Raw genomic sequence first — 12276 nt, 5'->3', positions numbered from 1 at the left:
TAAAAAAAAAGGGAAAATGAAGGATAGGTGGTGGAAATTGTAAAAAAGAGATGTCCTCTTCATAATCCAAAAGAGCTGATCAACTGATAGATCTGCCCTCTAAATTTGACTGTCAGATTTTTGAGAACTCAATCAAGTCCTACACACTTAAAATGGAGATATTTTACGTTGAAACCCCGCACCAAAAGACAGCCATGCACTAGAGGCCCCCCTTGCTGATTCTGTCATTAAAAGGTCATGGGTAAAAAAAAAATAAAGCTAGTTTTATTTAAATAAAAAAAAAATAAAGGTACGTACTTGCAGGCAGCTGGCTTGCCTTGATCAACCAATGAATCAGCAGTACAGTACTTCTCACTTATATAAATACAAGGAGCCGGGAAGCTTAACCCTCGACCACAACCAACGACTTCTCAGAGGGAAACAACCATCTAGACCTTTTAAGGTACGTACTCTCTCTCTCTCTCTCTCTCTCTCTCTCTCTCTCCCTCCCTCCTTCCTTCTTTGTATTCATTTCTTATTCCCCGGTCAACTTTCTCCAGAATTCAACTTTATTTTAACACGTTATCATGAATTTATATATAGTTCTGAAAATTTTATGCGATGTTCGTTGATCGTCGTCATCAGCGCCACTGCTGGCCGTTTTCATCAAATTTTTTAAGTATGCACAGTACTACTTATCAGTACTGCATCCCTTGCGTTGATGATCTCTTTGTGACTGCAAATTAAACAACCTGATGATCTTATCTTTCACCTTATATTGAGAAGTTTTAGCACAAATATCATGAAGCATGCATGGTTTTAAATAAATAAAACTAATATATGTATATATAATTGATCTAGAAATTAAACTGAAGGCATGGTGCAAATAAAAATATTTCAAATTTATATTTTATTTTTGTTGAATAAATTAATACCATCGAGTTAATAAATTAATAAAGATATGTACCATTTGAAGTACTTTTCTACCATTGAAATAGGCCAGCCGTACGTCTCCAAGGCATGCAGAAGCTAGCACAGTAATTATTGTTATTATTATTATAAATGTTTTCCCCAGCTTCCAAATAGCTTTTCGTAGTGCCAACATGCAGAAGCTAGGTCTCAAGTTTTTTTCCTTTTTCTTTTTTCTTTTTTTCAGAAAATGAGTGGATAGTTTAATTGCCAAGTAGGACAAACTGAGGAATCCAAGTAGGAATAATATTAATCTCTTCTTGGTGGCCAAACGACACTAAAATCATCAGTACTTAAACAAAAGCTCCCAAATTTCTTGTAAAAAATAAAGCATAGACTAAACAAATTTCTTGTAAAAAAGAAAGCATAGACTAGACGAATTATCGAATCGAATAAAAATTTAATTATATAGTTTTAGAAAATAAATAATATCCAAAACCACCCAATAATTGTTTCATGATGGGTCTAGATTTTGAGGTTTTAAATGATTTTTCATGACTTGTGACACCTAACCCATGCATTTATTTATTAGTATATGAATTTATATTTTTGTAGTGTAAATTGGACCACGTCGATTATATATTTGTTGTGTGGTAAAGAAATCACCTTGATTAAAACTGTGATTTGGATCTCATGCATCCAACTACCTGATCACTTGGCCCCACGTCATGATCTAATCCATTTCACACACAAAGACACAAAAAATGGTAGACGTTGCAGTCGTGAGCAGTGGCGAAATCAGAAATTTATTAAATAATTCTTAATTTGATGTCAAATAAAGTTTGGATTCTTTTTTGGTAAATAGTTCATTGTTTTGATTGGAAAATTGTTGAATTATTTTTTAGAAAATTTTTGAAAAGTAGTTTTTATTGGTTTTTGTATACATTTTGAGATTTTTTTTGTATAAAGAATTATTAGAACATAGTTTAAAAAGTGATCAGTAGTAGATATATAATATTTGAAGATTTGTTTGAATATAATTTTTTAATAATTAATTTTCCCTTTTTAGTATTTGTACGTAGAAGTACGTAGTTGATAATTTGGTTTGTGTTTTTCATCTTTTTACTTAAATCTAGGCAAATCATGATTAGATGTAAAGCTTTAATTTGATGGGAAAAAAAATAAGATTTTTTTCAGATTTAAAAATGTTTGGATTGAATTTGAAGATTTCGTTAAAAAAAATGTTTAAATTTTTTTAAATTAACTTTTTCAAATCCTAATTAAATATGCACCGATCGAGTCAAAGAATATTGCTAAAATATTCATACACACAATATATGTAGTTTATCATGTCCGCCGCTTTTATAAGGAAGTAGATTAATTTTGTCTAGGCCGAGATCAGCAAGTTTTTCTAGGTCACGTTTATATTCAAAACTCACATCAACTCATCATTATAATTTTCTCAAGTTCTCACATAAAATATAATAAATAATTCAACTTTTTTAAATCTCAAAATAATTTTTTCAAATTTTCACATAAAATATAATAAATAATTTAACTTTTATTCTATTATTCACAAACCATCTCAATCCATCTCAACTCATCTCTAAATTCAAACCACTCCTAAGAGATAGATACCATCCGAATTTCTAATCGTGCATGCATGAATATTAAATATTCAAAACACTTTATGCGTACGTACGTACCTACATTAATCAGTTTTCTTGTAGCGGATCTGTCTCTTTTTCATTCTAACCTCAAGAATTTATACTTATTCAGTACATAAATATTTAATGCAAGTCTTAACTTCAAGCTATAGGCCGAATTATCTCCTCGAATTATGTCTTTAATTAATACTTGATTTGACCTTATTTTGTCATGTTCATATACATAGCTATATATATAGTTGTTTAGGGTACGTAACATATTAATTTGATAATAATAAGATATTGATCATCTTGTATGATTAATCTAGGTTAATATCTGTGACGCCATAAAGAATGTGGAAGTTAAAGGTATCTGAAGGAGGGCCTGATTTGGTGAGTGTAAACAATTTCATTGGGCGAGAACATTGGGAATTCGATCCTGATGCAGGTACTCCCGAAGAACGTGCTGAAGTTGAAAGGGTTCGCGAAGAGTACAAGAAAAATCGATATAAGAAGAAACAAAGTTCTGATCTTTTGATGAGGATGCAGGTTTAATTTCTCTCCCTCAATCTCTCTAGCTTGTATTTTCTCTTATATGGTTTATTTAATTAGTGAGTCATTAATTATAGTTAATTAGGTAGTACTTAGTGAGTAAATAATGTAGGATCATCAAAGGAGTTAATATACATAAACTGAATGAGACTAGAGGGTATTTAGAATTAGAGTAATACTACATACAGCTATGGAATATGTAAACTTTGTGTAATCATTTTAGAAAAAAGTGGGATTCACTATTAAAAAATTAATCTTTTTCATATGAGACGTCCTAGATTTCTCTCTAATAAAACAACAACAACAACTGCATAGAAATTAGTAAATTCACAAAGAGATTTCATAAAAGTAAATTCACAAATTGACAATAGTTTCATATGATACGCGTTAGATCTAGTACTCTATAATATAAGTAACTAGCTAGTTTTATAATGTAATAGTCTACATCAAACCATATCAGTTTATGAATTTACTTTTAAAATTTCGTTGTAATTAAATCATTTCCCTTTTTCTTTTTGTACAAGAATATTCTCATGCCCACCAGCTAGCCGCCTTTTAATGGATTCAAGTTTATTCTCGAGAAAATTCAGATCACCGTTCACATAACCAATTAATAGGCGATTTCGTTCTCATGCCAAACAATTAATCATGTTGTCAACTTCAAGCCATATTATTCCTTGAAAATGTCTGTGGAAGATGGAAGTGCATGCATGAGTACATGGCAGCACTAATTTGCATTTTTCCATATGACAATTAATTCTCCTCAATGTCACTTTAATTTCCCACGTCAAGAGTTTAGACTTTTGTGGTTTAACAATATTAATATTGTCGTTTTTGGAGAATTTTTGTAATTCTTATCTGCTTTTAGCGATGACTTTTTGCATCTTTGGAAAGCCATATCATGTAGCCATCATCAGAAATTTTGCATATTTTTTTGTGACATAAAAAAATATTTTTTATTATTTTTTATTTATCTGCCATTTATATGATATCTAATTAAAAAGTTCTTAAAAAATAACAATTTAAAATTTTGGGAAAATAAGAATAGCATTTGGTTGCAACCCTCTGTAATTTTCTATCTTTCCTGCCTTTGTTCAAAGTTACAATATCATTTCCACGTGGAAAAAGTTTTATTGTGCTAGAGTAAATGCAGTCCCACTAAAGCCACTTGCTTCAATATAAGATTAATGCTATATTTAATTCCTCATTTGAAAGATATTTGATTTGACAGAAGAAATGAGACCGATATAAATGACAAATTTTTTTTTTTTTTTATCAATTTTGAAACCCTTTTTTTTAATTGGAGAAATTTTGTGTCATTTAATTCCATTCCTAGCATGAATTTTAATAGAGAGATTTATCATATAGTATTTATTGATATTTATATAAATATTTCGTGCATTATTAAATGAGTAATAAATACTGTAAGACCTATATTTATAGGTCTATTTTTCTCTCATTTAATCTCTCTTTTTTCGCTAACACAACCATACTGCTTCACCACCACAATAATCACGTTTTCTGGCCATCATCTCTCCACCAACAGCTTTCTCTGTTTCCCTCTTATAGTCATACTCTGTCCTGCATGGGAAGTTTCTCTTGGGTCAAACACGTGCATTTAGGTTTTTTGATGCCCAATTAGCTGCCTTTGACGAAGTCAGCCAACCGCCAACCGGAATTGAATGGTTGGGTCTATAAAGATTTGAACGTACTGAGCCAAAAAAAACTAGTATGGTTTGTCTTTACATACTAATTACTATATACCCTGTAAAAATTTACACCCTTCTCGCAACTTATGCAGTTAAGTAGAAAGGAAACAGTATTGACTTGAAAAGAAGACCATGACAGCTTGATAAACTAATTTCTTTACTCAAATTTAAGGATTTTGCTGTGTGTTGGGATTCTGAAAAATTCTAACTCTGATGTCTTTGATTTTGCCACTTGAAACTCAGCTTAGAAAGGAGAATCCGCGTGGGCCAATGCCACCACCAGTAACAGTGAAAGAAACAGAGGAAATAACAGAGGAAGCAGTGACAATTACAGTGAGAAGAGCACTAAACAACCTTTCAACCCTTCAGTCTCATGATGGCCACTGGCCTGCTGAATTCGGTGGACCCTTGTTTTTCCTTCCACCCTTGGTACGTATGTTCTCAAATCTTTGTTGAAATGTTTTTTTTTTTTTTAGCTTTTTTTAGTCCAAAAACTTGCACAAAAATTAATTTGTTGAGGAATAATCTCACATTGTATGTGGACAATGTCTTGAGCATGTTTATAAATAATAAGCAATCATCTCTTGTAGAACAGATTTTATGAGATGAATTATGCCCATAAATTTTTTCATGATATCAGAGCTTGCCACAGGACGGATGGAGGCCCACACTATTTACCCCGTAACAAGGACCAAAAAAAAATACTGGTATACACGTGAGGAAGAGTGTTGAGGAATAATCTCACATTATCTGTGGACAAGGTCTTCGGAATGTTTATAAGTAATAAACAATCATCTCTTGTAAAACCAATTTTATGAAATGAGTTAGGCTCATGAATTTCTTCGTAATTATCTTGAGTAGTTGTTTCTAAGTAACTTAGTTGAAGTTATTACCAAATGCAGGTAATGGCATTGTACATTACTGGGGATCTCAGTACTGTTCTTTCATCACATCACCGGAAGGAAATTACTCGATACTTGTATAATACTCAGGTTTGTGTTCAATTTACATCCCTATTTGGCCAACCAGAAAAGGCTAAGGAAACTGAATTGTAGCTATATATATTAAACTTACATAGTTGTTCGTGTGTTTGTTGGACAGAATGAAGATGGAGGATGGAGTTTCCATATAGTGGGACACAGCACAATGTTTGGCTCAGCTTTGAGCTATATTGCCTTAAGGTTACTTGGAGAGGGACCTGAAGATGGTGAAGATGGGGCCATGGCTAGAGGCCGGAAATGGATGCTCGACCATGGCGGCATTGTGGCGATGCCATCATGGGGGAAATTTTGGGTCTCGGTATGAACAATTGTTAGGAGTTCCTATAACTCTATTCACTAAATTGGATATGTTAGTAACTTAGAACTTGCTTCAATGATGTTAGGAAACTAGACAGATTATTTTTTTTTATTAGGGAATCAGAATTAGTTTTCATGATTTTAGGAAACAAAAATCAGATTTTTATTTCTTTAAAAAGAAACCATTAATAGTTTCAATCATTTTAGGAACTAAAACTATTAATCAGCCTCGTTTGTTTTCACAACCATTCTCATCAATCATTACAACTTTTTCAAATTTTCACATAAAATAAAATAAAGAATTCAACTTTTTCAAATCTCAAAACAAAAATAATATTAAAAAAAATATATTCTAACAATATTTTATTCAACTTTCAACTTTTATTTCAACTCATCTCATCTGCGAAAACAAATAAGACATAGCAACTTAAGTAAGCAGGCATGTCATTTTTAGAGGGCAAGAAAAAAGTTATTTAAGAGAATAAAATATGTAGTGAAAGATATCTGGTGTACGGATAAGTATAACTGCTTGGATTCTTATAAAACAAAATATGCAATAGTAATGGCTGAGCTTCTCCATTTTGATGCATACAGTAAAAGTTCATGCATTTGCAATACTATATTTGTAATGATGGAGGCATTTCCACATTGAATTCTACAAAATATATTTACCTTATGATGGTACAGGAGTCTTAATTGTTTTATCCGTCTAGTGAAAACTTAGAACTTCTCCTCTCATGTATAGGTACTAGGAGCGTATGAATGGTCTGGATGTAATCCATTACCCCCAGAGTTCTGGCTTCTTCCTAATTCCATCCCCCTTAGTCCAGGTTAGTTTTTGTGACTCATCCTTCAATTACAAGAACAAATGTCACAGCAAGTCTGGTTGTTCTAACTAATCCTCTTGGCCTTTAACTATGTGAAATGCAGGCAAAATGTTATGCTATTGTCGCTTAGTTTACATGCCAATGTCTTATCTATATGGGAAGAAGTATGTCGGTCCGATCACTGAGTTGGTTAAATCAATACGGCGAGAGCTATACAATGAGCCTTATGAACTAATTAACTGGAACAAAGCCAGGAATACAATTGCAAAGGTTAGTAGAATAGTTATCTTTTATGTCTTTCTTTTCCAGTCTCTAATCTGCTTATGATGAGCAATTTTCAAAATGTTTCAGAAAAGAATATGCTCGACTCAGATAATATTATTATTGTGGGCATAGATCTTTTAATTGCATAAGTAATTATCAAAAGTCTTCTGGTGAAATTCATACATGAAAACCTAGAACTCATTTGAAGTGCTGCTAATAAAATAGGAGGATCTCTACTATCCACATCCTTTGTTACAAGATTTGGCATGGGAATTTCTTCAACATGTAGCTGAACCTCTTCTCAAGCGTTGGCCCTTTTCATGGTTTAGAGAGAGGGCAATAAAAGCAGCCATTGGTCATGTTCGTTATGAGGACGAGATCAGTAGATATCTATGCATTGGATGCGTTGAAAAGGTCAATAACTAGCTAGTACTTCAATTCTACCAGAATCAAAGACATTTGATGTGTACTCAATGTACTAAATTTGTAAAGGTAACTTGTTTTTTGAAAGGTTTTATGTTTGATGGCCCGTTGGGTTGATGATCCAAATTCAGAGGCATACAAGCTTCACTTAGCCAGACTTCCAGACTACTATTGGATTGCAGAAGATGGATTAAAAGTTCAGGTAAAATGATCATCCATAAATGAGTATGAATGCTCATGCAATCCCATATACTTAAATCATTGCTGAATAGTCAAGCCTAAAGAACCCAACATCTTGATCCATTTGAAGACTTATCTTCTCCTAGAAATATACTGAATGATGCCTGACTTGGGTGATGCAGAGTTTGGGCTGTCAGACATGGCTTGCAGTTTTTGCTATTCAAGCTATTCTGTCTTGTAATCTAAGTGAAGAGTACGGGCCAACATTACGTAAAGCGCACGAATTTATAAAGGCTTCACAGGTCAGAATATTTTTCAAATATCCATTAATTACATTGTTTTATGGAATATAGTGTTATGAACTGAATCATGGTTATTTTCCAGGTCCAAGATGACCCTCCTGGGGACTTCAAAGCTATGCACAGACACATGACTAAAGGAAGTTGGACACTCTCAATGCAGGACTATGGTTGGCAAGTCTCTGATGTCACAGGAGAAGGGTTGAAGGTAATGTCTCAATGCTATTGAAATACATTTATACAAAAATTACACGTTCTGATCAAGGTTTGTATGGAAGGAAGAATTTGAGTTTTAGCAAAACCTTCTCTTCTGCAGGTTACACTCCTGTTCTCCCAAATGTCCACTGACTTAGTTGGGGAAAAAATGGAGACTCAGCGGTATTATGATGCCGTGAATGTCATTCTTTCCCTACAAGTAAGAATTCAACCCACCTATATATTCTGTATTTTACTCATTTTCATCTTTAAAATGCTTTACCTGATGAATAATCGACTTTCTTTCAATTGCCACTACAGAGTAAAAATGGTGGTTACCCAGCATGGGAGCCTCGTAGAGCATCCCCATGGATGCAGGTAAGCTTTATGATAAGGCTGACTTCCAATATCTCAAATTTCATAAAACACAAATATGTTCATAATTATGATAAGAAATCATTGTGCTAACTCTGCACTTACTAACATAAATTTTGTTTATATTTTTCGCAGAAGTTCAACCCCACCGAAGTCTTTGAGGATCCTCTCTTTGAGCGAGAGTAAGATGATATAACTTTATCAGAACAACAATTGCCACAATATTGGTCATATTTTCTTCCTAACATGAGAATTGTCACCTTATATATATATATAGGTATGTAGAATGCACTTCATCAGCACTTCAAGGTCTTGCAATCTTTAGGAAATTCTATCCCAAACACCGAAGGACGGAGATAGACAGTAGCATTTCCAGGGCCCTTCAATACATCCAAGACGTACAAGAACCTGATGGATCATGGTAACTCTATGTTTCTCAAGCATTGTATTCTTCAAAAATGAAATGCTATTATGCATAGCTGCAGAATTGATTTTTCTACCTGAAGTAGTACTGACTCTTTTAGCTTTATATTAAACAGGTATGGAAATTGGGCGATTTGCTACACCTATGGTACATGGTTTGCTGTATCAGGATTGGCATCTTGTGGAAGAAATTACCAAAATTGTCCAGCAATACGCAAAGCTTGTGAGTTTTTGATATCAAAGCAGCTACCAAATGGTGGATGGGGAGAGAGTTACCTATCAAGCCACAACAAGGTATGAACAACTTGTTTCAGATCAAACCATATCCAAAAAAAGGAATGGAAAATCATGAAGAGAGTCATGAAATCAAGTTTCTTTTTGTAACAGGTGTGGACAAATGTAGAAGGTGACCGAGAAAATGTTGTCCAAACTGCATGGGCTTTGTTAGCACTCATTGAAGGAGGACAGGTATAGGTCTTTACTTTTCTCCATCAAAGTTTTCTTCCATCTTACCTCTTACATATGTAGATTAATTATGAATGTTTTTAAATATTCAAACTCAGGGTGAGATAGATCCAACACCAATTCATCGTGGAATAAGGGTATTGATCAACTCGCAAATGGAAGATGGTGACTTCCCTCAACAGGTATTAATTATTTCACGTTTATCCAAAATAATGTTAGATATAGTTATAAGATATGCATGTCCAGCTAACTCACTATCTTTGAAAAAAAGTAAGGCTTACAATTAAAGATTTGCTAACTTAGTGCTGGGTTTGCGCAACCTATGACTATACAAATCATGTCTCTTTAAAAAAATAAAAATAAAAATAAAAATAAAAAAATTCTAATGTCCCAAGTATAAGCATTAACGAAGGTTATTATTGGGAATGTACTACTGCAGGAAATCACAGGGGTGTATTTTAGGTATTGTGGATTAAACTATGCAGCATATAGAGACATATTCCCCTTATGGGCTCTTGGGGAATACCGCAGACGAGTTCTACTTGCATAATAAATAAATTGCCTCAATGCGCGTGCATGCAATAAGAAGATCATCGATCAGTGTTGAACAGATAAATGCCCTGATCTCATGGCTCTAGCCTCTCCATTAATATTATTATAAGTAAACAAAAATAAATATATACAGTTTCTACTACTACTTGATCGAAGGTACTGTAGAATATGTCATAAATGCTGCTTCTTTTGTAAGCATCTCTTGAAACGTTTTCACTTCTCAATTATAACGTGATGTAATAATACTTCTTGTGGATCTACTCCAAATAAAAGTCTTCAATGTACGTACTTACGGCCTTTAGTTTATGATCAAATGATCTCTCTCTCTCGATCTCTCTCGAATGTGGGTCTTGATTTTCTCTTTTTACGTAGAAATATTCTATTTATCATCGTTTTTAATACCATCCTCTCGACATTTCTTGACGTGATATTAAATAATATTTAGCCTACAAATAAAGCATAATATATAATCTTTAATTATTAAATACTGTATCATAAGATGGTGGGAAAATGCAAGTAAAAGAGATAATATATAGATAATATTACTCAAGAATAATAAATATGTCTTGACTACATGCATGTTACAGCTACATAGAAATTTACAACTAGACATGATGTCCAGAGCCCAGAAAAAAATTAGATCTGTTGTGGGTTAAGCAGCCCAATCAAGCCCAGCCCAACTCTAGCTACTCTAGTCATAACTCCACTCCAAAATTATTTAACAACTTATATTCAAATATGAAATATGATCACACACCGTTGATTGAGAGATCTGAATCGAGTTGTCACATTTTAAAGTTAATGGTGCTGGAATATCTTGACATAAAACCATCGCAATGATGATAAAATTAGATGACTATGAGGTAAATGGGACAATATCGCACGTAAACATGTAGTAAATTGGCCATAATAACTTAATTTGGTAATATATATTGAAATCGCCCATAAAAACCAACTTCAAAAAGCTCTTTCACGCATTTTTTTTCAGGTTTAATTTGATCTATTGTCTTCAATTCATAAGTTCCTCATGTTAAATTTAGCACGAGTACTTACATCTAAATAATTTTCTTGGCCTAAGGTCAAAATAATCAGTTACGAGTTATGATGGAAATTAGACATTAATATTAATGGTAAATTAACATATATATAATACTTTTGAAGCTCTATATATTAATGCCGGCTAATCAATTTAGTAGGGTTAGTGCACCCTTGTTTTGGGTAGCTAGCTCTCATGTTAATTACTAGGTCCTCATTACTAATGAAACTGTACCAACATTTTAAGTGTAAGAAGTGTGTGTATATATATATATATATATATATATATATATATATTCGTCTAATATTAATCGAGTACATTTTAGCTAGGCAAAGTTTGCGATTGTTAATTAGCATATGTTAATTTATTGATAAGTGCTCCAACCACGATTAAGTTTTATAAAAGTAAACTCACAAATTGATATGGTTTCATGTGATACGTTAGATCTATTTAATAATAAAATTAATTTTATAATCTGACATACCACATCAAACTATGTCAATTTATTAATTTACTTTTGTAAAATTATTTTGTGACTAAAGCATTTCTCTAATTTAGATGAGCACTCAAACGGTTATATTCCAAAAAGAAAACAGAAAACAAATTAATTTTGATTAAAAGCTCAAAAGATATCTAACCATAGAAAAGGAACAATTTGTTGATGTGCATCGGTACGTGCATCACAACTAGAGAACCAATCAGCCAACTAGGGCCGTTTCAATGGTAAGGCCATTTAGGCCATTGTCTAAGGCCCCTAGATGGAAGCCTCAGTCTCACTCAAGTGTTTGTGGCGTGTTGGGTGATTGAATCCAGGGTTACCTCAAGGCAACACCAAGATTCGATTGGTATGATGGTGAAAATTAAGACTAACTCGGGCTAGCACACAATTCTCAAAAATTAGGGTGACAAAGCATAAGCTTCACTTTTATTGAAAATAGCATAATGCTCAATTACATTGCAAACCCGAAATAAATAGTACTACGGTTCGACTAGCCTTCCCCCACTTATTCCCTCTAACAACTTCTTTTGAAATTTAAAATCACAATTTCAAAACAAGTCAAACTTCTAAAATTAAGGAAACAATCACAACAACTTCTAAAATAAAGGAAACAAACTCAAACAAATTAACAAATAGATAATCACC

The 12276-nt window shown here is 33.0% G+C and overlaps 1 protein-coding gene across 1 annotated transcript; it reads left to right on the top strand.

The window, feature by feature from the left end:
* The first annotated feature begins 350 nt into the window (after positions 1-350).
* LOC108993143 (lupeol synthase-like) lies at positions 351-10410 on the top strand. Its single transcript, XM_018967924.2, has 19 exons — positions 351-442; positions 2864-3083; positions 5039-5224; positions 5698-5787; positions 5897-6094; positions 6839-6923; positions 7024-7190; positions 7410-7598; positions 7696-7809; positions 7970-8089; positions 8172-8294; positions 8403-8501; positions 8603-8659; positions 8792-8838; positions 8934-9077; positions 9196-9373; positions 9467-9547; positions 9643-9726; positions 9984-10410. Exons 2-19 carry the CDS (start codon positions 2889-2891, stop codon positions 10092-10094), a joined length of 2268 nt encoding a protein of 755 aa, XP_018823469.1. The 5' UTR covers positions 351-442; positions 2864-2888; the 3' UTR covers positions 10095-10410.
* The last annotated feature ends 1866 nt before the right edge of the window (positions 10411-12276 follow it).

The sequence above is a fragment of the Juglans regia genome, chromosome 15 (genome assembly GCF_001411555.2).
Source record: "Juglans regia cultivar Chandler chromosome 15, Walnut 2.0, whole genome shotgun sequence".
Lineage (NCBI taxonomy): Eukaryota > Viridiplantae > Streptophyta > Magnoliopsida > Fagales > Juglandaceae > Juglans > Juglans regia.
This window is presented reverse-complemented; position numbering and strand designations above follow the sequence as displayed.